General features: G+C 44.7%; 1 protein-coding gene across 8 annotated transcripts; it reads right to left on the bottom strand.

Annotated features, from left to right (window-relative positions):
• Positions 1 to 7,553: 7,553 nt before the first annotated feature.
• Positions 7,554 to 10,213, bottom strand: LOC125512228. Of its 8 annotated transcripts, none has more exons than XR_007285259.1 (4): positions 10,023 to 10,173; positions 9,596 to 9,869; positions 8,940 to 8,986; positions 7,554 to 7,977 (listed from the first exon to the last, which is right to left on the bottom strand). XR_007285259.1 is itself a non-coding variant. In XM_048677323.1 (4 exons), coding segments are annotated over exons 1-4 (351 nt in total). In that variant the 5' UTR covers positions 10,078 to 10,213; the 3' UTR covers positions 7,554 to 7,976. The 8 variants fall into 8 exon arrangements, 2 of the variants coding, with proteins under 2 accessions (XP_048533280.1, XP_048533281.1); XR_007285261.1 differs by having other exon boundaries at positions 9,596 to 9,914; positions 10,023 to 10,169; XR_007285263.1 differs by having other exon boundaries at positions 9,596 to 9,826; positions 10,018 to 10,164.
• Between the last annotated feature and the right edge of the window lie 14,366 nt (positions 10,214 to 24,579).

The raw sequence follows: 24,579 nt of genomic DNA, 5'->3' as shown, positions 1-24,579 counted from the left end.
TAACACCCAAAGAGTACTAAGGTGTGATCATGTTTTGCTTGTGAGATAATTTTAGTCAACGGGTCTGCCACATTCAGATCGGTAAGTATTTTGCGAATTTCTATGTCAACAATGCTCTACACGGAGCTACTCTAGCTTATTGCTCCCACTTTCAATATGTATCTAGATCGAGACTTAGAGTGATCCAGATCTATGTCAAAACTTGCATCGACGTAACTTTTTACGACGAACCTTTTTGTCACCTCCATAATTGAGAAATATTTCCTTATTCCACTAAGGATAAATTTTGACCGTTGTCCAGTGATCTACTCTTAGATCACTATTGTACTCCCTTGCTTAACACAGTGTAGGGTATATAATAGATCTGGTACACAGCATGGCATACTTTATAGAACCTATGGCTGAGGCATAGGGAATGACTTTCATTCTATTTCTATCTTCTGCCGTGGTCGGGCTTTGAGTCTTACTCAATTTCACACCTTGCAACACAGGCAAGAACTCTTTCTTTGACTGTTCCATTTTGAACTACTTCAAAATCTTGTCAAGGTATGTACTCATTGAAAAACTTATCAAGCGTCTTGATCTATCTCTATAGATCTTGATGCTCAATATGTAAGCAGCTTTACCGAGGTCTTTCTTTGAAAAACTCCTTTCAAATATTCCTTTATGCTTTCCAGAAAATTATACATTATTTTCGATCAACTATATGTTGTTCACATATACTTATCAGAAATGTTGTAGTGCTCCCACTCACTTTCTTGTAAATACAGGCTTCACCGTAAGTCTGTATAAAACTATATGCTTTGATCAACTTATCAAAGTGTATATTCCAACTCCGAGATGCTTGCACCAGTCCATAGATGGATCGTTGGAGCTTGCATATTTTGTTAACACCTTTAGGATCGACAAAACCTTCTAGTTGCATCGTATACAACTCTTCTTTAGTAAATCCATTAAGGAATTCAGTTTTGTTTATCCATTTGCCAGATTTCATAAAATGCGGCAATTGCTAACATGATTCGGACAGACTTAAGCATAGATACGAGTGAGAAAATCTCATCGTAGTCAACACCTTGAACTTGTGGAAAACCTTTTGCGACAATTCTAGCTTTGTAGATAGTAACACTACTATCAGCGTCCGTCTTCCTCTTGAAGATCCATTTATTTTCTATGGCTTGCCGATCATCGGGCAAGTCAACCAAAGTCCATACTTTGTTCTCATACATGGATCATATCTCAGATTTCATGGCCTCAAACCATTTCGCGGAATCTGGGCTCATCATCGCTTCCTCATAGTTCGCAAGTTCGTCATGGTCTAGTAACATGACTTCCAGAACAGGATTACCGTACCACTCTGGTGCGGATCTCACTCTGGTTTACCTACGAGATTTCGTAGTAACTTGATCTGAAGTTACATGATCATCATCATTAGCTTCCTCACTAATTGGTGTAGTAGTCACAGGAACAGATTTCTATGATGAACTACTTTCCAATAAGGGAGCAGGTACAGTTACCTCATCAAGTTCTACTTTCCTCCCACTCACTTCTTTCGAGAGAAACTCCTTCTCTAGAAGAACTCCGAATTTAGCAACAAAAGTCTTGCCTTCGGATTTGTGATAGAAGGTGTACCCAACAGTCTCCTTTGGGTATCCTATGAAGACATATTTCTCCGATTTGGGTTTGAGCTTATTAGGATGAAACCTTTTCATATAAGCATCACAACCCCAAACTTTAAGAAACGACAACTTTGGTTTCTTGCCAAACCACAGTTCAGATTGTGTCGTCTCAACGGACTTAGATGGTGCCCTTTTAAACGTGAATGCAGCTGTCTTTAATGCATAACCCCAAAACGATAGTGGTAGATCGGTAAGAGACATCATAGATCGCACTATATCCAACAAAGTACGGTTATGACGTTCGGACACACCATTACACTATGGTGTTCCAGGTGGCGTGAGTAGTGAAACTATTTCACATTGTTTTAATTGAAGGCCAAACTCGTAACTCAAATACTCTTCTCTACGATCAGATCGTAGAAACTTTATTTTCCCTTTACGATGATTTTTCACTTCACTCTGAAATTCTTTGAACTTTTCAAATATTTCAGACTTGTGTTTCATTAAGTAGATATACCCATATCTGCTCAAATCATTTGTGAAGGTCAGAAAATAATGATACCCGCCGCGAGCCTTAACACTCATCGGATCTCATACATCAGTATGTATTATTTCCAATAAGTTAGTTGCTCGCTCCATTGTTCCGGAGAACGGAGTCTTTAGTCATCTTGCCCATAAGGCATGGTTCGCAAGCACCAAGTGATTCATAATCAAGTGATTCCAAAATCCCATCAGCATGGAGTTTCTTCATGCGCTTTACACCAATATGACCTAAACGGCAGTGCCACAAATAAGTTGCACTATCATTATTAACTTCGCATCTTTTGGTTTCAATATTATGAATATGTGTATCACTACGATCGAGATCCAATGAACTTGTTTCATTGGGTGTATGACCATCGAAGGTTTTATTCATGTAAACAGAACAACAATTATTCTCTGATTTTAATGAATAAGCGTATTGCAATAAATATGATCAAATCATATTCATGCTCAACGCAAAAACCAAATAACACTTATTTAGGTTCAACACTAATCCCGAAAGTATAGCGGAGTGTGCGATGATGATCATATCAATCTTGGAACCACTTCCAACACACATCGTCACTTCACCCTTAACTAGCATCTGTTTATTCTGCAACTCCCGTTTCGAGTTACTAATCTTAGCAACTGAACTAGTATCAAATACTGAGGGGTTGCTATAAACACTAGTAAATTACACATCAATAACATGTATATCAAATATACTTATGTTCACTTTGCCATCCTTCTTATCTGCCAATCACTTGGGGTAGTTCCGCTTCCAGTGACCAGTCCCTTTGCAGTAGAAACACTTAGTCTCAGGCTTAGGACCAGACTTGGGCTTCTTCACTTGAGCAGCAACTTGCTTGTTGTTCTTCTTGAAGTTCCCCTTCTTCCCTCTGCCCTTTTCTTGAAACTAGTGGTCTTGTCTACCATCAACACTTGATGTTTTTCTCGATTTCTACCTTCGTCAATTTCCGCATTACGAAGAGCTTGGGAATCGTTTCTGTTATCCCTTGCATATCATAGTTCATCACGAAGTTCTACTAACTTGGTGATGGTGTCTAGAGAATTCTGTCAATCACTATCTTATCTGGAAGATTAACTCCCACTTGATTCAAGCGATTGTAGTACTCAGACAATCTGAGCACATGCTCACTAGTTGAGCGATTCTCCTCCATCTTTTAGCTATAGAACTTGTTGGAGACTTCATATCTCTCAACTCGGGTATTTGCTTGAAATATTAACTTCAACTCCTGGAACATCTCATATGCTCCATGACGTTCAAAAACGTCTTTGAAGTCCCGATTCTAAGCCATTAAGCATGGTGCACTAAACTATCAAGTAGTCATCATATTGAGCTAGCCAAACGTTCATAACGTCTGCATATGCTCCTGCAATAGGTCTGTCACCTAGCGGTGCATCAAGGACATAATTCTTCTGTGCAGCAATGAGGATAAACCTCAGATCACGGATCCAATCCGCATCATTGCTACTAACATCTTTCAACACAATTTTCTCTAGGAACATATCAAAATAAACACAGGAAAGCAACAACGCGAGCTATTGATCTACAACATAATTTGCAAAATACTACCAGGACTAAGTTCATGATAAATTTAAGTTCAATTAATCTTATTACTTAAGAACTCCCACTTAGATAGACATCTCTCTAATCCTCTAAGTGATTACGTGATCCAAATCAACTAAACCATGTCCGATCATCACGTGAGATGGAGTAGTTTCATTGGTGAACATCGCTATGTTGATCATATCTACTATATGATTCACGCTCGACCTTTCGGTCTCCGTGTTCCGAGGCCATATCTGTATATGCTTGGCTCGTCAAGTATAACCTGAGTATTCCGCGTGTGCAACTGTTTTGTACCCGTTGTATTTGAATGTAGAGCCTATCACACTCGATCATCACGTGGTGTCTCAGCACGAAGAACTTTCGCAACGGTGCATACTCAGGGAGAACACTTCTTGATAATTTAGTGAGAGATCATCTTATAATGCTACCGTCAATCAAAGCAAGATAAGATGCATAAAAGATAAACATCACATGCAATCAATATAAGTGATATGATATGGCCATCATCATCTTGTGCTTGTGATCTCCATCTCCGAAGCACCATCGTGATCACCATCGTCACCGGCGTGACACCTTGATCTCCATCGTAGCATCGTTGTCGTCTCGCCAAGCTTGTGCTTCCACGACTATCGCTACCGTTTAGTGATAAAGTAAAGCATTACATCGCGATTGCATTGCATACAATAAAGCGACAACCATATGGCTCCTTCCAGTTGCCGATAACTCGGTTACAAAACATGATCATCTCATACAATAAAATTCAGCATCATGTCTTGACCATATCACATCACAACATGCCCTGCAAAAACAAGTTAGACGTCCTCTACTTTGTTGTTGCAAGTTTTACGTGGCTGCTACGGGCTTAAGCAAGAACTAATCTTACCTACGCATCAAAACCACAACGATAGTTTGTCAAGTTGGTGCTGTTTTAACCTTCGCAAGGACCGGGCGTGGCCACACTTGGTTCAACTAAAGTTGGAGAAACTGTCACCCACAAGCCACCTCTGTGCAAAGCACGTCGGGAGAACCGGTCTCGCGTAAGCGTACGCGTAATGTCGGTCTGGGCCGCTTCATCCAACAATACCGCCGAACCAAAGTATGACATGCTGGTAAGCAGTATGACTTATATCGCCCACAACTCACTTGTGTTCTACTCGTGCATATAACATCAACATATAAAACCTAGGCTCAGATGCCACTGTTGGGGAACGTAGTAATTTCAAAAAAATTCCTACGCACACGCAAGATCATGGTGATGCATAGCAACGAGAGGAGAGTGTGATCTACGTACCCTTTGTAGATCGACAACGGAAGCGTTTGGTTGATGTAGTCGTAACGTCTTCTTAATTCCGCAAGGGAGGTGGGGGCGTCGGCGACATCGTGAAGGCGGGGTCGAGGCGATGGAGGTCCAGCGCCACCAACCCACACGATGAGGCCGCCAACGCCCACCAGGTGCAGCAGGTGGCGGCGAGGCCGGCGCAGTCGTGGTAGCCAAGACGCGCGAAGAGGTTTAGCGTGGTGTCGTCCGGGAGGGAGGGCCAGTCGAGCCGATGGCCGTCGGGCAAACTTTCCAGCTGCTCCACGCATCTGGGGAGAGATTGGCCAGAGAAAGGATTCATCGAGGAGGGGTGAGAAGGGAAGTGAGATGTGAGGAGGAAGAAGGAGGTGTGGGGATGACACGTGGGACCCTCGACCACCTGAGCGCATTGTCCACATAGGTCCAACATGTGGGTCCAAGCGGTCAGTTTAGTGTTTAGTCGCGGCTCATTCTCGAATCAGTGTGTTTTGTTACTCACTTGACATGGAAGTGGTGGTAATTTTTGATTTTCAGCAAACGCGGTAGTAAAGGCGTATCCTAGCCACAAATGTGATGGTTTTGAGCAATTTACTCCGGCGATGACCACTCTAGCCCCACCGCCCACCGCTGTCGATGCTTCCCTGTTGGGTGGAGCCGCCTCGGGCGCGCTGCCGCCGCCGCCGGCCACGTTGCCGCCCCCGGATCGGGTCTCTCAGTACATATCCGGAGGATATGGAGCTTGCGTCCCTTGCCCTTTTAGTCCAGACCGGCAGGATTTGGATTGGGTCTCCACGCTCCTGCCGCCGCCGGTGGCTGGGCACGGCCCTGGGACTACCGTTGGGGCTAGTGTGCTTTTGGTGACGCCCCTGGTCACACTCTCTCCCAAGATCGCAGTTGCATCATCGGGCAGCGGCGCACGCACCAAGGCCAAAGCTTCCACCGTCGTGCTTGCTCTCTGTAGGTCTGACCAATCTGTGGGTGGTCAATGGGCCCCTCACCTTGCCGAGCCAGCCACAACACCATCTTCGACCCCGCCACCCTCCGCTCCTCTAGCTGACGCCTCCATTGGTCGTGTGCTTCCGCGTCCGCCCCTACCAGGTCCTGATATGGCGGGCGAGCCAACCATTAGTAACTGATGGTGTCCTGGACTACGGGTGCACACTACGTCGGTCCGCCACTCCTGGGCCAGGTCAAGGACCCACCGGTAACTAATGAATGGGTCATGTATGCCCTGGCCCTCTGCACAATCAAGATGAAGATCCCCGAAGACTTAGCGTACACTTCAAGGCATGTTTGAATGATCGGCATGTTTATCCCTAGATTGTATTGACCATCTGTAACCCAAGATACCCGTGGTGCCTATATAAGCTGAGGGGTTTGGTCGGCCATTGCTACTTGGATGTTGTTGTCGCAGCCACGTGACTCTGTCCAAGGGAGTCACGTTCAGGTTGGGGTGATTGGCATGGTTGCTTCGTTCGAGGTGCGGCGCCTGTGGTTCCCATGTGCGGCATGCCCGCACCTTCTAGGGATCTTCTAGATGGCTCGCACCTTGTATGAGGGCGCCACTCGCTGCCTCCTGCCCCCTCCTGTGGCTCTACGCCCGTCGCTCAGCTAGCTCCCCCAACGTGGCTGAGAGACCGTTGCTTCCGGTGCCTCTCCAAGGGTCATCGTGCGAGTGTAGGGATCCATTCCGGAGCATGGGATGTCTCCGATTCGGCTACAAAGCATGTTTCTGTCATGCACAACACTGCACCGGCCAGACTACGACACCGCGACATGCTGCTCCACCATCCCCCCCCCCCCCACCCACCCACCGTGTGCATCAAATGTCGATGCAACCCCGGTTGATGTGGTGTTGAAGCCCGTCCTCATGGAGCGGATTGAGCTACTCCGTGCTGAGCTTCATGACTGCATCGCGCGAGTTAGGAGTGTTTTGGCAAGTGCAGAGACCGCTCTCGTCAAGCTCCACGTTGTGCCCGTTGTGTTCCTGCTGCCCGAGATCAAAGTTGGTCCTGCCAATGGGGAAGCAGGCATGTATGGAGATATGTTCCCTCGTGCTACATCCTGCCCGTCGCCGCTGCCTGTCATGTCGATTGCTTCTGGGAGTGAAGCTTCTAGGGGCAAAATCGAGAAGGTGAAGAAGGCAAGAAGAGTGGAGCCATTGGTAATGTGTCCCGCGGCTGTTTCATTGATTGGCTCGTTTCCACGTCGAAGTGTGAGGGATTTTGGTTCTTTCTTATCTTAGCGAGTAGAAAGTCCGCATGTGGTCCTGGCAATTGTATTCGACGAGGCAAATCTTTTTAAATTAGTCCATAGACGAGGCAAAACTAAGATTCGGAGGGTAAGATTGCCCACGAACTACCACGCAAACTTATGTACTTACAATCTCAGCGGACGTCACTTGTTATGCTCATGGACGGCAACATGACTAAGATTTCCCACAAACTTACAATCTCAGCAGACGTATTCACAGAAAAACTCAAGGATCATACCACGCAAACTTTTGGTACTGAAGTCTAAGAGATACGATAGAAACATCTGTATCATCAGCTCAAAGCCGATTCAAAGATCTGCAGTCGGACAACATAGTTTTTTCAAAAGTCAAAAGTTCTACCAGCCAGAACTTATAGCTGGTGCATGAAGCATATATGTTACTTCACCCATTATATCCACAGCTAAACCAGAAGAAGGATAAGAGTCAACATTTCTATCCACAGATCAAAGCCATTTCAAAATTTTGCTCCAAAGACATAAAGAACTTAAACTACAGGTAGTACTGAATAAACAACGTTCACATTCAAGATAGACCGAACAGATAATCTCTTGCTTCAGGCGGGCAAAACGTCATCTTCACTTGAAAGGGGTGGGGCAGCTTCACTTGCCATCTCCCACGGCTTCAGCCAAGTCATTGACGTGGTCGGTCATGTCAAGAGCCGGGGAATCATCATCTACATTTAGAAAAATGAAATTTGTTAGGGCAAAACAAGAGACATCAAAATAGCAAAGAGATTGAGCTAGCTACATTGATCGGACAGAGCAACATATAAAGGACAAAAGCAATCCATCATACAGCAAAAAACAAGCTGATGGCTATATATGGGAGCTTAGATGTGACATCCTTAAAAAACATCTAGATGTGAACTAGACAAACTGAATCTTAATTGGGACCAAACGATCAACCACTAACTTAAAATTGCTGCTCAACGATATGAACAAGCTTTAAAAAACAGAAGTAAATCTAGCCAATTTTATTATCAAGCATCCACAACTGCGTGTTTCCAAACAAATGAACATAAGTGATGCCAAACGATCACCCAGAACCTTAATTTAGTGCTTAATGTGATGCGACAAAACTCAAGAACCAGAAATAAGTCAAACGAATGTCTATGATCCAAGCATCCACAAGTTCATGTTCTCTTAAACAGGACCAAAAGCCATCCATAGTATATTCAGCATGAACCGCTGGGATCTTATTTCAAAAATCAAGCTGACACTAGAACTCAAAAGACAAAGCAAAACAACTAGGAACAGCAAACTGTGAAACATAACATATTGTTTTGAAACTCAACTATAAGGAAACCTTTTTAAATTGGTCCTGGATGCATTAACATGATTCTCATCAAACAAATAGATATTAATTGGTACCAAACGTCATCCAGAACCTTAATTTACTGCTGAATGTGATAGAACTCAGAAGACAAAGCAAAACAATTAGGAACAGCAAACTGTGAAACGTAACATATTGTTTTGAAACTCAACTGTAAGGAAACCTTTTTAAATTAGTCCTGGATGTATTAACATGATTTTCATCAAACAAATAGATATTAATTGGTACCAAACGTCACCCAGAACCTTAATTTACTGCTTAATGTGATATATGAACACAACCAAAAACAAAAAACATATCTACCAAATATTTCACCAGGAAGGAGAAACGAGGGGGGTTGTTGGCCATCGCTGCAAAATCAAGCAACTCTAGTCAGATTAGGGAGTTAAGGAAGACGGGCTGGCTTCAAGGGAGAGCAAGTTGAAGGAGAACACCGACCACGGGTGAGACGAGGTGATCTCCGCGACGAGGGCTCGGGGGATCTCGGCGGAATGGCGGCGGCGGCGCTTCGAATGGAAGGATCTGGTGCCCCTCGGCCGTTCGAGGGAGGGATTATATAGTAGCTGGTATGTCTAGGGTTTCGGGGGTTATTGGGCTGAAAACGATGGATCCAGTGAGGTCCATCGGGTGTAGGTAGGCGGGCTGGGTGTTGGTTCGTCGGGCCGGGTGTTGGTTCGTCGGGCCGGGTGGAAGGAAAGTAGGGAGGGCAGGAATCTTTTTGGGGGCATGATGTTGTTCCGCTGATCGGGATTTTTTGTGAAGGGACGGTTTAATCAGGAGACACTGGATGAGAGTCGATCCAAACATGTACTCCCTCCACGAGTAGTAATTTGGAATGGAGGGAGTAGTAAGGTCACAGAGACGATTCATAGGTGGCACTCCACGCCAAGAGATTGCATAGATAAAAATTACTTGCTGCAAACCATGAACCAAAGAATCAAACCAAACATACAACTTACATGAATTTGGGTCTGGCTATGACCGGAAAACAAATTGTGCAAGTCAATTTGTTCAGCCGTTAAATCTTCATCCTCCTCTGAACCGCCCACCACCACCGGTCGATCTGTTGCAGCCGTCCGCACTTTTTTCGCGGGCGAGCCACCACACCCCATCCCCTCTTGCGAGGCTGCTCTCAGTATCCGGAGAGGTCTTAGCTCGACCTCGCCGTCGAGGTCACAGCTCTCATAGCACTGCAACATCCATGGGTCACCTTCTTCCTCTACCCGAAATCGACTTACAACATCAAAGAAAATTCAGTCGATTCACATATAACCCATGCTATCAGAAAAAAACTCGATAATGAGCCATGAATCAAAGTATACAATCAGATCTTAAAAAGAGATTTAAGATGCTTGAACTGGAGGCAACGAAAGATAAGGACCTCACCACGTTGTCCAAGGCTACGTTCCCCAGGAACGAAACATGGCGACCAATCGGCCATGGGGCAAGAGACTCAACGCTATTGAGGGGAGGAGGGATAGAATATGAACCACAAGATGCAGACTAAGAGGATCTGAGACGGAAGAGGGACTAGTACTAGTACTTATAGAGGAGGTACAGTACCGGTCGGAGCGGTGCCCGTGATGCGTTCCACCAACCGATGGCCCCACAATTTCGGTTTCCAAATAAACTAAACACGCAATCCCAATAAAACAGAAACAACAAATTTACCGCGTTTAAGAGTAGTATATACTGTCTGTTGTGTTCAAAGAAAAAAGAGTACTAGTATACTGTCCAAAGCTTCCTAAGGTTGGTATTAATTGCCATACGTATTCTATAAGGTTGGGAGTATTATATAGTGCATGTAATACTCCCTCCGTTTCTAAATATAAGTCTTTTTAAAGATTTCATTATAGAGACTACATTCGGATGTATATAGGCGTCTTTTAGGGTATAATTTATCAATTTTACTTCGTATGTAGTCTTTTAAAAAACTTATATTTAAGAACGGAGGGAGTATATGATACTAGTGCATGATACTAATTTTGTAATCCTAGCATATCATAAGTTGGTACGTTGTCTTATTGATTATTATGCATGTCATAAAATAGTACAACATTTAGGCTAGTCATAATGAGGAGTAACTTAGACTAGTAACATGCATATATTACTAGTCTATGCCACTACCTCTATAATGGGTAATAACATATGTGTAGTGTTATGCATCACCTCATTTATTACTTTGTAGACTCATTTTGCATTGGGAACTGCTATGTGATGGTAACATATTATGTTACTCTATTTGCCTCTCTTTTCATTAATTACCTCATATATCATCTTTTTTGCTTATGTGGCATGTATATTACTACCTATGTTATTCCCACTATGACCAGCTTTAGAGCATCTCCAACGGCCACACAAAAATCTCGTGCCCAATAAAAGTTATAGCGCGCCACTATATCATTTTTAATGCGTCGGGACCAACATTGCTTTACCAGACGCCCAAAGACGCGCGCCCAAAAAGCAGACAGTGCAAATTGTGAAGCGCGCCCAATCCGGAGCCTAAAATATACTGCGCGCGATAGCGTTTTTCAGCGCACGCGCACAAAAACTTTTAGCGCATCTGCTAGAGCTGCTCAGCGCCCAAAAAAATAAAATTTTAGTGCGCGGAGCTCTTTTTGGGCGCCTGTTGAGATGCTCTTAATATGGTACCACATCCTCTCTTTCCTTATTTAATTACATGTCATATCATCTAAAAAGTCTAGTTGGCATGTATGATACCTCTTAGACTAGCCACAATGGGTAGTAACATAGACTGGTAACATGCTCATGTTACTAATCTATGTTATTACCTTTATAATGGGGAGTAACATATGTGTAGTGATATGCAACACTTCATTTATTAGGCTATAGACACAACTTGCCTTGATATGTGTGATTTTACTCATACTAGTAGTAACTAGCTATTATACCACTTTTATCTCTTTATTCATTTATTACATGACACATCATCTATTTAACCTAGATATGTGTGATGTTGATACCTATGTTCCTCCCACCGTGGGTAGTCTTAAACTAGTCACAATGAGACTAGCCACAATGGTTAGTAACATAGAGTAGTAACATGCCTATGTTACTAGTCTATGTATGACGCTCGGATAATTAAGCTACAGTAATAACTGCTAATGGTGACATGTCTTCACTTTTACTGTTGCTAGTCCAGGTGGTTCTTATCGATTCAAATTTTACTTTAAAGATAAAGTCAAACCAATATGGTTTTCAAATGTCAAAACTAAAATGAAAATGTGGAAAATAATTCATAGATAATTACGCTAGAACCAATTTTTACCAAAGTGAATTAAATGCCCTTAAATGAATAAACAGGGGCTAAAACCATTACTAAATGCTTTTAAACAAAAAAAAATTCGAATTTTTTTATTATTGTACCAAAACTAATTGTGCTCTGGCCAAAATTGCAATAGTAATTAAGGTGCAATTTTCATATTTTTATAAAACGATTTTACTATTGAAAATTAAAATGAAAATAGAAATAAATAAAAAAGAAAGGAAACAGAAACTTATCTACTATGCACCTGTGCCTTGATGGAACAGGCAAGGCCCAGCCCACCTGGAGCTCGTCCCCAACCTCTCTGTTCATCAGAGGGCTGGGTTGACGCCGCGCCGTCGTCCGCGGCCATGGATGCCATGCCGAACATCCAGCCCCAACCCGGCTCTTATAAGGGCCCTCCTCGACCCCGTACTCGAACCCTAGGACCCCTCATCTCATCCTCTCGCGCCGCCATCATCGTTTTTGTTCGCGCCCGAGCGGCTACCAGCCATGGACATCGTCGTAGCGCGCGGCAGCGACGCTCGATGTCGCCTGAGAAGATGTGCGGGAGGATGGACGTACTCCTCTACTTCTTCTACACCACCGGATCGACGCCGTAGAACTCCAACGCCGCCACCCGCTTCATCTTCTTCCTCGGACGCCGCCGGACCTTCTCGTCAAATTCGCCGCCGTCTGCCGCTCCTAACCTTCCACCGGCCTTTCTTGTGCCCCGCGGTGAGCTCCTCGATGATTCCCCCTAATTTCCCCGTCGATTCCATGATGTATCACCGCTCCCCGCAAGTTCCGAATCTCGTCATCGAAGTGGACAACGTGCCTCTCGTTGTCGAGCTCTCTGAGCCTCACCGTGTCTTCCGTCGTGCCTGTAGTGACCTATAGCTGCTTCCTAGATGCTCCTTTTCCTCACCCTCGAGCTGCAGCCGACCCACCGTAAATAGCATGCTCCAACCGCCGCGGCGACGCCGCGTGCTCGTTATCGTCAAGCTCCGGCGCCTCCCGTGACCTGCCGCGCTCTAACCGCGCGTAGCCTTGTTCGGTCGCACCTTGTCGCCACTCACCGCGCCCGCACACACTGCCTCGCCCAGGTCATGCCGCTGTGCCACCTGCGCGTGCGCGCGCTTGCTGCTACCTGCTACTATTGTTGCCTCTTTCTACTACCTGCCGCTGCTGTATTGTTGTTATGCTGCCGCTGCTGCCTTGCTCTTTGCTGCTGCTACTCTTGCCGCAGTTGATGCTCTTTCCTATTGCCGCTGCTTGCCGCTCTCGTTGTAGCTGTTATTGCTGACCGTGGCCTTGACCATGGCCAAGAGCACCATGGGTATTCTGTGTGTGTGTGTGTGTTTGTGATCGGCTAGGCAATTGCCATGGAGACCGACCCTGATTAGATTAGAGACTAAGCCCCCTCTAGTACTAACCCACCCCACTTTGAGTCTATTACATGGGGCCCCCACTAGGTAAATTATTTAACTAAAATAATTTTAACACATGTCCCACTGACATATGGGTCCCACTTGCTAAATAAAACCAATTAGTTAAAAAGTTTAGCACCAGTCCATGACATGCGAGCCCTTTGACCGTGTTGACCAGTCAAAGTTGACTGAGTCAACTGCTGACTGTGCACTGTTGACTTTTACCTTGGCCCATTGTCAGCCACACATTACACCCCTGGGTATACTTCTCTGTGTACACATAGCATTTACTATTTATTTGAATTTCGAATTAAATAAAATAATAATTTTAGAAAATGTTTAAAACTTTGAAATTTTATATAAAATAAATCGTAACTCGGATGAAAATACTTTGCACATGAAAGTTGCTCAGAACGACGAGACGAATCCGGATGCGCAGCCCGTTCATCCGCCACGCATCCCTAATATAGTGAACACGCAACTTTCCCCCTCGGATTCATCTGTCCGAAAAAGCGAAACATCACGGATATTTTCCCGCATGTTTCCCCCCTTCACCGATATCACCTCATACTGTGTTAGGTCACCCCTAACACCGCGCATTGCCATGTTATGCTTTGTGTTGCTTTGTTTGCTCTGTTATTTATTGTGTCCCCCCTCTGTTACTTCTTTCCGGTAGACCCCGAGACCGCTGCCGGTACCCCCGATCGACTACGGTGTTGACGACCCCTCATTGCCAGAGCAACCAGGCAAGCCCCCCCCCCCTGATCACCAGATATCGCCTATTCTTCTCTCTACTGCTTGCATTAGAGTAGTGTAGCATGTTACTGCTTTCTGTTAATCCTATTCTGATGCATAGCCTATCATTGTTACTACATCTGTTGATACCTTACCTGCAATCCTAAATGCCTAGTATAGGATGCTGGTTTATCATTAGTGGCCCTACATTCTTGTCTGTCTGCCATGCTATACTATCGGGGCGTGATCACTCAGGAGGTGATCACGGGTATATACTATATACTTTATACATGTTGCATGTGATGACTAAAGTCGGGTCAGCTCATTGAAGTACCCATGGTTGATTCACGAATTGGGGGCTGGAAGGACATACTTTCCCGACGGCCCTCTGTGTGGATCTTTGTGGCGAAGCGACAGGGCAGGTTGAGACCACCTAGGAGAGAGGTGGGCCTGGCCCTGGTCGGTTCGTGGTTATTTCAAATTAACACGCTTAACGAGATCTTGGTATTTGATCTGAGTCTGGCTACTGGCCTATACGCACTAACCATCTACGCGGGGACAGTTATGGGCACTCGACGTCGTGGTATCAGCCGAAGCCTTCGTGACGTCAGCGACTGAGCGGCGCGCCGGATTGGACTGGAACGCCTGCTAGGCTAGGTCTGCTTCCGGCCGCGTTCGCAACGTGGCAGGTGTGCAATGGGCGATGGGCCCAGACCCCTGCGCCATAGGATTTAGACCGGCGTGCTGACCTCTCTGTTGTGCCTAGGTAGGGCTGCGACGTGTTGATCTTCCGAGGCCAGGCATGACCCAGGAAAGTATGTCCTGACAAAGGGGATCGAACGTGTTGGGAAATGTGGTGCACCCCTGCAGGGAAGTTAATCTATTTGAATAGACGTGATCTTCGGTAACAGGACGACTTGGAGTTGTACCTTGACCTTATGACAACTAGAACTGGATATTTAATAAAACACACCCTTCCAAGTGTCCAGATACATCCCGGTGATCGCTCTCTAACAGGGCGACGAGGGGAGGATCGCCGGGTAGGATTATGCTATGCGATGCTACTTGGTGAACTTACCATCTACTCTCTTCTACATGCTGCAAGAGGAGGTGGCCAGAAGCGTAGTCTTCGAAAGGACTAGCTATCCCCCTCTTATTCCGGCATTCTGCAGTTCAGTCCACATATGATAGCCTTATTCCAGTTGATACCAATGCATACATATGTAGTGTAGCTCCTTGCTTGCGAGTACTTTGGATGAGTACTCACGGTTGCTTTCTCCCTCTTTTCCCCCTTTTCTCTACCGATTGCTGCAACCAGATGATGGAGCCCAGGAGCAAGATGCCACCGTTGACGATGACTCCTACTACACTGGAGGTGCCTACTACTACGTGCAGGCCGCTGACGACGACCAGGAGTAGTTTAGGAGGATCCCAGGCAGGAGGCATGCGCCTCTTTCGATCTGTATCCAAGTTTGTGCTAACCTTCTTAAGGCAAACTTGTTTAACTTTTGTCTGTACTCAGATATTGTTGCTTCCGCTGACTTGTCTATGATCGAGCTCTTGTATTCGAGCCCTCGAGGCCCCTGGCTTGTAATATGATGCTTGTATGACTTATTTTATTTGTAGAGTTGTGTTGTGATATCTTCCCGTGAGCCCCTGATCTTGATCGTACACGTTTGCGTGTATGATTAGCGTATGATTGAATCGGGGGCGTCACAAGTTGGTATTAGAGACGACTTCCTGTAGGAATCCCCCTTCCACACTCCTTGGCCGAAGTCGAGTCTATACATTGCAAAACTTTTTACTAACATGGTTGTGTGTCTTACGAGCCCACGTTGCCATTTGGGTGATATTAGGATCTTTTATTCCCCGTCTATACTCTGGGATTCTGCTCTCTCTTCTATTCGGGTGAAATGATTTTTACTTAATCTAACATTAGGATCTGGTGATCACTTTCAACCGGAGAGCATCTTATTACCAATGGTCGACTGCTGCACTAGAAGATTCCGAGGATACTCTATGTTGTTCTTCTAAGACTTTGCGCCCATTGCTTTTGCCATCCCCTACCACCGAAATATCCATATGGATAAATACCTACACCTGTCATTTTTACTTTTATTCCCAGTTAATCTTGTTATTACAAGATACCCCGAAATTCTCTCTATTGTTCCGAAAGTACTTTGTGCCCACTGCCCTTGTAGTTCTTTGCAACATGAATACCCATACGGAATAATTCTCGCACTTATTGAGTATCCGCTCATCCCTAGTTGATTCACGTATTTCACAAAAGTCTTCGAAATACCATTCGGTCTTTCGAAAATCCTGAGCAGCCTATTTCTCTTGAAATTCTTGCTTGCTTCCATTATGGTTAATCCCATAAGTCTCGTAATCTTATTGGCATCCTTTGCCATTATCATTTTGAGCCCATTGATTCAATGAGTGTGAATCCTCGCAATCCTCAACCAGATTCGAGAATTCATCCTTCTGGCTCAGACGCCATTTTAAACATGAGTTGGTTCTCGACCAATCAAATTGCCGACGATTGTACCTCTAAGACTATTCAACTTATCCATCCCTATTCAGAGCATTGCTTCTGATCCCTTGACTTGGAATCACAATTCCTGTGCAATTGAGCTTTGAGTTAGTCAGTTGTTTCTATCATCTGTTCCACTTGCATTCTTTCTTCTTCTGGCAGAGTACCGATACTCACATCAGCTCCGTTGTGGATCATCAGATCCATTGTTGGATTTCATCCGACATCGTCCTTAATATTCAATTACCTTGTGAGCCGTTCCACAGGTATATAATGCCTTTGGTAAATTGTATCCTCTGCCTTGTCAACCATGCTCTACTTTCGAGCTTGTGTTATTTACTCCTGAAGTTTGTGATATATGTTCCAAAGATGCCCCTATGGGTTGAACCTATGCCTTCCCCTAATCCGTGGGAACCGAAGGTTTACACAAGTCATACCCTTCTGGTGTTTTATCAGATATTTTTCTACCATACAACTTCTTCGTAAACGAGAAGTGAATGAAAGGTTATGCATTGTAGAAGTGGGAGTCGACCTTGAACCTTGTGTTCATGCCCATGGACACGATGTAGATTTTATCATTAGAGCTTCTGTTAAATTAATTATTCCCTCAGTATAAGTTCATTTTATATCTGAGATATGGCCTTTTGCAATTGTGGTTCTGACCATGTTCTCCTTTAAATACCATTTCCTATGCAAGTTTAAGCACTTGTCTTCTGCATAGCAATACCCCAGCCCAACCTCTACTTTGATCTGTTGTCGAGTATTACCCCCTGGTATCTCGAGATTATTACGGAACTGCATAACCTCTTATGAGTTCTTCATCAAGTACTACATCCTCACTGATCCCAATTTTCATGGGCTCTGAGATTTTAAACAGTCAAGGACACCGATAACTGAACCAAGCCCGCATTACGGTTCAACAACTCCAAGTAATCTTCTTTACTTACGAGTTTGTACCCGATCATGTCATTCCTAGCCTGTTTGGCTATATCTTTATTGTAATGATTTTAACTGTGCTACTTGGTCCTTATTCCCGGAGCACCACTTTTGACGATGAGCTAAGCTTATGTCAATCTTCCTCGCCATATCATCATGCCTCAAACAGCAAGCTTGATTCCAATCTTTTGCTTCATCAGTCCTTTTGTTTGATGCAGTCGCTATTCGGTTGCCTCTTCGTGGAACCTCTCAAAATTTTTTGTCATGATCATCGTCAACATTTTGACTCCTTCCAGGATATCAATCTAATTCATGATGATAAGTGCCATCCTCGTCCCTTGGTAATTAGAGTTACCATCGGCAACATTATTACCTTCCTCTCATCACAAACCTATTCATGTTATGGATGCAACTGGCTATCCAGCTTAAGTTATGTCCTACCTTGGAGCACTATCGTATTTTATGTCAAGAATGTTGCGAGAAATTCCACCACCCCTTAAGAATTCTTGATACAAGTAATACTTATTACCATCACCATTCTTTTCTTGGTGTCCGTGTTGTTTCTAACGGAATGCCGACAAATGGTCTGTGATGTGTAAATTTAAAACTTCCAGTACCTATTGCTTGAAAGTTAGTGGTCCATAGTTTCATTCTAAGTCTGTTGCTTATGAATCATCATTCTAACATGATCCGTGTTACCTAGTCCAGATTTTCGGGTGCACCTTTCTATCATTGTTTATTGTGTATGTTTTTCCTCGAGCATACATCATTTATATCGTTTATATGGAAATTGTTATCTCCTTGTTCCATAATTGTGGAAATCCATCTTTTTGGAAATCTCGATGATATTGTCGTGAGTCCGTCAGCCACCTCCTCATCCTCTTCCTTGGTTTAATGTTGGAATCTTGTTTGGAACTTGCTTCCATAGTTCATTCCCGAGGATCTTACTATTGTCATCTCGTCAATTGTTTGTTGCATCTTTCTTCTCGGGCATCCTGAGCTGAGGTATCCTGACACCATTCAGATCTAATCTCGGTTAGATATGATGGTTATAACTCGATAAGATGATGTCATGCCTAAGCCACCCCTGGCCGGAGGACCTATTGATATAATTCCTTTTTAGCAAGGTTATCCATGCTTCCATGAGAAATTGTAAGACTTATTCTATAAGTTGATCTTGATAAATCCTTTTAGTATCCAAGTCCGACCTGCTTGGAAGACCATGTCAATGCTATCTCGAAGCATGTTTATGTACTCCGTTTCAATAGAACATTTGAAGCACAATGCTAAAATTTCTTTATTAGTTACCCAACACTGTGTATGTAATGTCATGATATTCTCTCCCCTTTCCTAAAGGGTTTCTACGTTATATCATGTTGTAACATCCCAAATTTTCAATTTGGAATGTTATACATTAGATCATCATGCATATCTTATTTTCTTGCATTTTGGTCGATCCTAGAAATTTCACGCAACTCAAGCACCTTCGGAGAGAGTTGGATTTTGTTATTTTCATATTTGAGAGTTTTCTCGAATTTGAAAAGAGGATCATTTGATTTATTTATTTCATCTTCAATTATTTTTCCGATATCAAAATATGAGAGAGGGAATAATATGACTTTCCCAAAATATAGGAAAAATGAAGATTTAATAAATAGATCAAATTTCGTTTTCCGGTGTTTGTTTTTTTTTCTTTGGATAGGGAAAAATGCGCGTTTTCGAAAATTGCATTTTAGGTCCGGAGAAAAGTTCATTTTGTTGACTCATTTTTAGGAGTCGGGGAAAATTTACTTTAGAATTTTGGAGCCCGTTTAGATTTTCTTTTCTGTGTTTTTCTGCGTGCGAAATCTGTTAAAAAAATCAGCAGCGCCAGCTGGGCGAAAGGCCCAAGCCAAGTCGCCGCCCCTGCGCTCCCAGGCGCCAGCGCTGCCAGGAGGCCGCCGCCGCCTCTTGCTCTAGCCGAGTCCGGCTAGGGTTAGCCCCTCCCCTTTCCTTTGTTTCGTTTTCCTTTTCCTACTCTATTTCTTGTCCCCTACCCCAAGTAATCTCTCCCCTCTCCTATATAAATACCCCCATAGACCCCCCCTCTCCTCACACCAAAAACCCAAACCCCCTCTCCTCCCCAACCCAACCCCCTCCTCCCCAAGCCGCCCCCACCCCGCGCCCCTATAGCGCCGCCGCCGCCGCCCTAGCACGCCGCCGTCGCCACCGTTCGCCCCGCCTCGCCGGAGGTAGCCCCGCGCCTCTCTTTTTCTTCCCCGCGGTTCGGTTCTTTTAAAAGAAACCGTTTCTTTTCCGGTTTTTCTCTCCGATTTCTTCGTTTCGGTTTCTTTTCCGAAACCCTAGATCGGTTTTCCGTTTTCTTTTCCGAAAAACCCTAGATCGGTTTTTGTTCTTCTTTCGGACCGTTCGTCTCAACGAAACGTGATCACCTATTATTCCCGGTAACGACGCCCGTTCGTTTAACCGTTCGTCTCTTTCTTTTCGTCGGATTTATCCGCGATCGCGATCTAGATCCCGATCTTTGTTTCTATTTAATCTTCTCGCCCGTTTATCGGAATCAGGTGATTCAAAGCGCCTGGAGTTTCGTCTCGAAACCGCCGTTCCGTCTAATCAACTTGAACAAGTTTTGCTATGGTAAAATTTGACCTAGTTTCAACTTGCTAGAACCGAGTTGTTTTCTTCGCGTTTGTTTTCCGTCGTTTGTTCGGTTCATTCTTTCTTTGCAACGGAGTTCTTAAGTTGAACTTTCTGGTTCGTTCTCTCGTTCGAGTTTTACTTGTGCATTAGATGAGTACTTATTTGTGTGGTTACTATTGCTTGCTTACGATAGATTGACCGGAGTGTGACGAGTAGATCTATCAAGAGTTTTGAGTGCGGATCATCTTCATCAACATTGCAGGCAAGTTCACACTTTGATCATACCTCTTTCATACCTAGTTTTTATTGCATTAGATCAAACCTCCAACATTGCATGATTAGGATCTAATTAAATTGTGGTTATTGGGAAGTAGTTGATGAGGTAGGAACCTATTGCCCTGAATTCAAACCTTGGGAGTTACTTTTACGTTATGCTTACATGGCCATGCTATGCTCGTAAACGTGGATTGGGTTTTGAGAGTATCCATGATAGATGTGAGATTGTTAATTAATGGTTTACTTAAGGTGGCAACTTAAACACACATCTGGGTGGATTGAGGCACCTGGTTATTCTAGGATTGCCTGTCTAGGCACCTGGGTAATCCAGGACTTGCCTGTTTTCTTTTGGACCGCCACCTAGGCTCAAAGGGATCATGAGACTATTCATACTAGAAACTTCCGTGTGCAGCCACAAGCTATTATGGGCTCTAGAATAGTTGACTAAGTCGTGCGAACTCTTATAGTGGTAGACTAGCATATGTAGGGGATGTAGGTGGTACGGTCTACCCGATCGTAAGGTGCTAGCGCTTCTGAAAGACTATGTCTCGATCATCCGTCTTCTCAAACACCATGTAGTGCGAGAAACCAAACGGAGGCGATCGAGTCTTGTGGGGAAAAGTGCGCAAACCTCTGCAGAGTGTATAAACTAATCATGATTAGCCGTGTCCCAGGTTATGGACATCTTGAGTATCTAGTTCTTGGATTATCCTGTTGATCTCATCACGTTACTTTAAATGAATATTGTTGGGTTTTAATGATGTTACTTAATTGGGATTGAGAATGCTGTCAACCATTCTCAATGTTTAACAACCACCATGATAGTTAAATAAAATTTATTCCTTTGCAGTAGGTAAAAATTGGCTTTACGCAAAAACCTTATAACCATAGAGATTTTCCACCAGCCAAATATGCATGTAGTGATAGTCTTTATTCATAATTCTCTATGGTGTGAATTTGCCAGTACATTCAATGTACTGACCCTCTGCGGCTGCAACGTCTCATGTTGCAGGATTTCTTACGACGAGTAAGTGATACGTTAGGGTTACGATTTCTACACTCAACTTTGCCGTTGGTGTTGATGGGAATCCACAACCTTGTTGCTTCCGCTATATGGATTGAGGTAATAGTATTTATGTTACTTTATACATGTGATTTACCTATGTTATAAATCCTTCGAGTACTGTGTGTGTCAGCATACTGATCCAGGGATGACACTTAAGCACAGAGACTTGATCCATTCGGGTCAGGTCGCTACATTAGGCTCCTGGGAACGTGGTGAGTGTGGTGACGCGCTCGGAATCGAGCTTACGCGCCTGTGGCCATGGCAGCGACATGGCCGGCGGAGCCGAGCTCTCGGCCGTGATGGCCAACGGGGTTAGAGGACAGCTCGAGCGACGTGGCTAGGGGGAGAAGAGAGAGAAGCTCACGGTGAGTGCAGCGGGCATCGAAGCGGGCTCGGGGACGCTTGGGAGGCGGCAAAACGTCGAAGACGATCTCCGATGACCGACGAGGGGAACGGCAGCGGTGGCGGCGTTGCAGCGCGTCCGAGGCCTCGTGGATCGTCGAGGAGGTCGAGGGAGATGTTGCGGAGCTCGTGGGCACGGTGGGGTGACACGGGGATGCCGGTGGCTGCGGCTACGGCGGCAAGACGACGGCGGCTGCGTCGGCAGGAAGATGGGGAGAGAGCCAGAGAGGGGGAGAGGCCACGGGGAGACTGGGAAGAAAGAGAGGGAGACGTGGGGGTCGGCGTGGCACTCGTGGACGCCTCCAGGGCGTCGGCGGAAGCAGGAGGTGGCCGGCGTGTGGCCGCGGGCGCCGGCCACGCGCTCCTCGTCCTCCTGGCGAGAGGAGGAGGACGACTGGCAAGAGCCAGTTGATTGGGCCGAGCCAGTCGACTGGGCCGAGCCAGGTGGGCTGGTGGGCTGCGCCTGGTAAGTTTCTCTCTCTCCTTTTTTCTGTTTTTCTTATTTATTTATTATTTCTGTGACTTCAGGGCTTTATTAAAAATACCAGGGCATTACCATAAATCATAAAATTAATCATGGCCACTGCTTAGAATATATCCAACAGCAAACATTTTAGTTTATGATTATTTGAGCATTTAAAATATTTTATAGCATTTAAATGCCCAAATGCAAATACCATAAGGATTAATCCAATGACCTTTGATGTCCTAGAAAAATGTGCACCATTTTTGTCAAAGGTTTTAACCCAAAACAAAAAGGGTGGGCTTTTTAGAAGGGCATTTCAGGTTCATTGGAAAAGTTTTTAGTAAACCCTAGTTGTTCTAGGGGGGATGCTGGGGGTTCTGTCATCCCCATTTCAAATTTAAAAGGAATTTTAAACATGATGCACACTCTAATGCTTGAACTAACTAGGGTGTGACAACTCACCCCCACTCAAAAGAATCTCGTCCCGAGATTTAGGATCCTCCGGAAAGAAGGTGGGGTACTCGAGTCGAAGACGATCCTCCCTTTCCCAAGTGGCTTCTTTCTCGGAATGGTGTGACCATTGAACCTTGAGAAACTTGATATTATGACGTCGAGTGGTACGCTCAGCTTGATCAAGGATATGAACGGGATATTCCCGATATGAGAGGTTATCATGTAGATCAAGCGTTTCGTGGTCCACTCCACGGATAGGATCCGCGAAGCAACGCCTGAGTTGAGAAACGTGGAAGACATCGTGAACTCTGGAAAGATGCGAAGGTAGTTCCAATTGGTAGGCAACTTCTCCTTGTTTGGCAAGAATGCGAAAAGGTCCAATGTAACGAGGATCCAATTTGCCTTTGATACCGAAACGATGGGTTCCGTTTAACGGAGTAACACGAAGGTAGGCCTTCTCGCCAACTTCATAAGTCATAGGCTTATGTTTACGATCATATTGACTCTTTTGACGAGATTGGGCTGTTTTCAATTTCTCACGAATAACGCGAACCTATTCTTCTGCTTCCTGAATCATATCCGGGCCAAAGAGTTGTCTTTACCCGGTTTCTGACCAGTTAAGAGGCGTTCGACATTTTCGTCCATAGAGAACTTCGAAAGGAGCCTTGCCCAAGCTAGCTTGATAACTATTGTTGTAAGCAAACTCCGCGAATGGAAGGCATTTCTCCCAACCTATTCCGAACGAGATGACAGAGGCTCGGAGCATATCTTCTAGAATTTGATTGACTCGTTCTACTTGACCACTTGATTGAGGGTGCAAGGAGGTGCTAAAAGAGAGACGAGTTCCCATAGCATTTTGGAAACTTTCCCAAAATCGAGAGGTGAAGAGACTCCCACGGTCTGAGTTAATTTCCAATGGAACACCATGAAGAGACACTATTCGGGAGATGTATAAATCAGCTAGCTGGCTAGCGGTGATACTCTCACGAACAGGTAGAAAGTGGCCTACTTTGGAAAGACGGTCGATCATGACGAAGATGGAATTATTCCCTCTCTTGGTCCTGGGAAACCCAGTGATGAAATCCATACTGATTTTATCCCATTTCCACTCAGAAATAACCAAAGGTTGAAGGGTGCCAGCAGGCCATTGATGCTCTGCTTTAACACGACGACAAACGTCGCAATTAGCAATGTATTGAGAGATTTCTCTTTTCATCCTAGTCCCCCAAAACCTCTGGCGAAGGTCTTGATACATTTTAGTACTACCGGGATGAATGGTGAGAGGGGATTCATGAGCTTCCTTAAGGATCAACTGGCGTAGATGTTGTTTCTTGGGAACCACCAAACGGTTCTCGAAGAAGACAGCACCTCGCTCATCCATGGAAAAACATTTAGCAACTCCGCTAGCGATGTTTTCCTTAATCCGGGATATGCCCTTATCATACCGCTGGGCGGTTATGATCTGATCCATAAGATTAGGCTTCGTCACCAGGGTGGATAGGAATCCTCAAGGAACAATGTGAAGATTAAGCTTACGAAATTCCTCATGGAGAAGTGGTTGACTTTGTTGTAACATCAGGTTGTTACAATAGGACTTACGACTTAGCGCATCAGCCATGACATTGGCTTTGCCCGGGGTGTAAGTTATTCCTAAGTCGTAATCCGAGATCAACTCGACCCAACGTCTTTGCTTGAGATTCAAATCTGGTTGGGTGAAGATATATTTCAAACTTTGGCGATC

Source organism: Triticum urartu, chromosome 6 (genome assembly GCF_003073215.2).
Source record: "Triticum urartu cultivar G1812 chromosome 6, Tu2.1, whole genome shotgun sequence".
NCBI lineage: Eukaryota > Viridiplantae > Streptophyta > Magnoliopsida > Poales > Poaceae > Triticum > Triticum urartu.
This window is presented reverse-complemented; position numbering and strand designations above follow the sequence as displayed.

What these genes read in the sequence shown, in the direction of transcription:
- LOC125512228 (XM_048677323.1), bottom strand. Translation starts at nt 10,077, where the DNA reads ATGGCCGATTGGTCGCCATGTTTCGTTCCTGGGGAACGTAGCCTTGGA. An exon ending in ACGTAGCCTTGGACAACGTG is followed by an intron (nt 9,856 to 10,022) that starts GTGAGGTCCTTA and finishes GATTTCGGGTAG; the next exon opens with AGGAAGAAGGTGACCCATGG. An exon ending in ATAGCCAGACCCAAATTCAT is followed by an intron (nt 8,987 to 9,595) that starts GTAAGTTGTATG and finishes TTGATTTTGCAG; the next exon opens with CGATGGCCAACAACCCCCCT.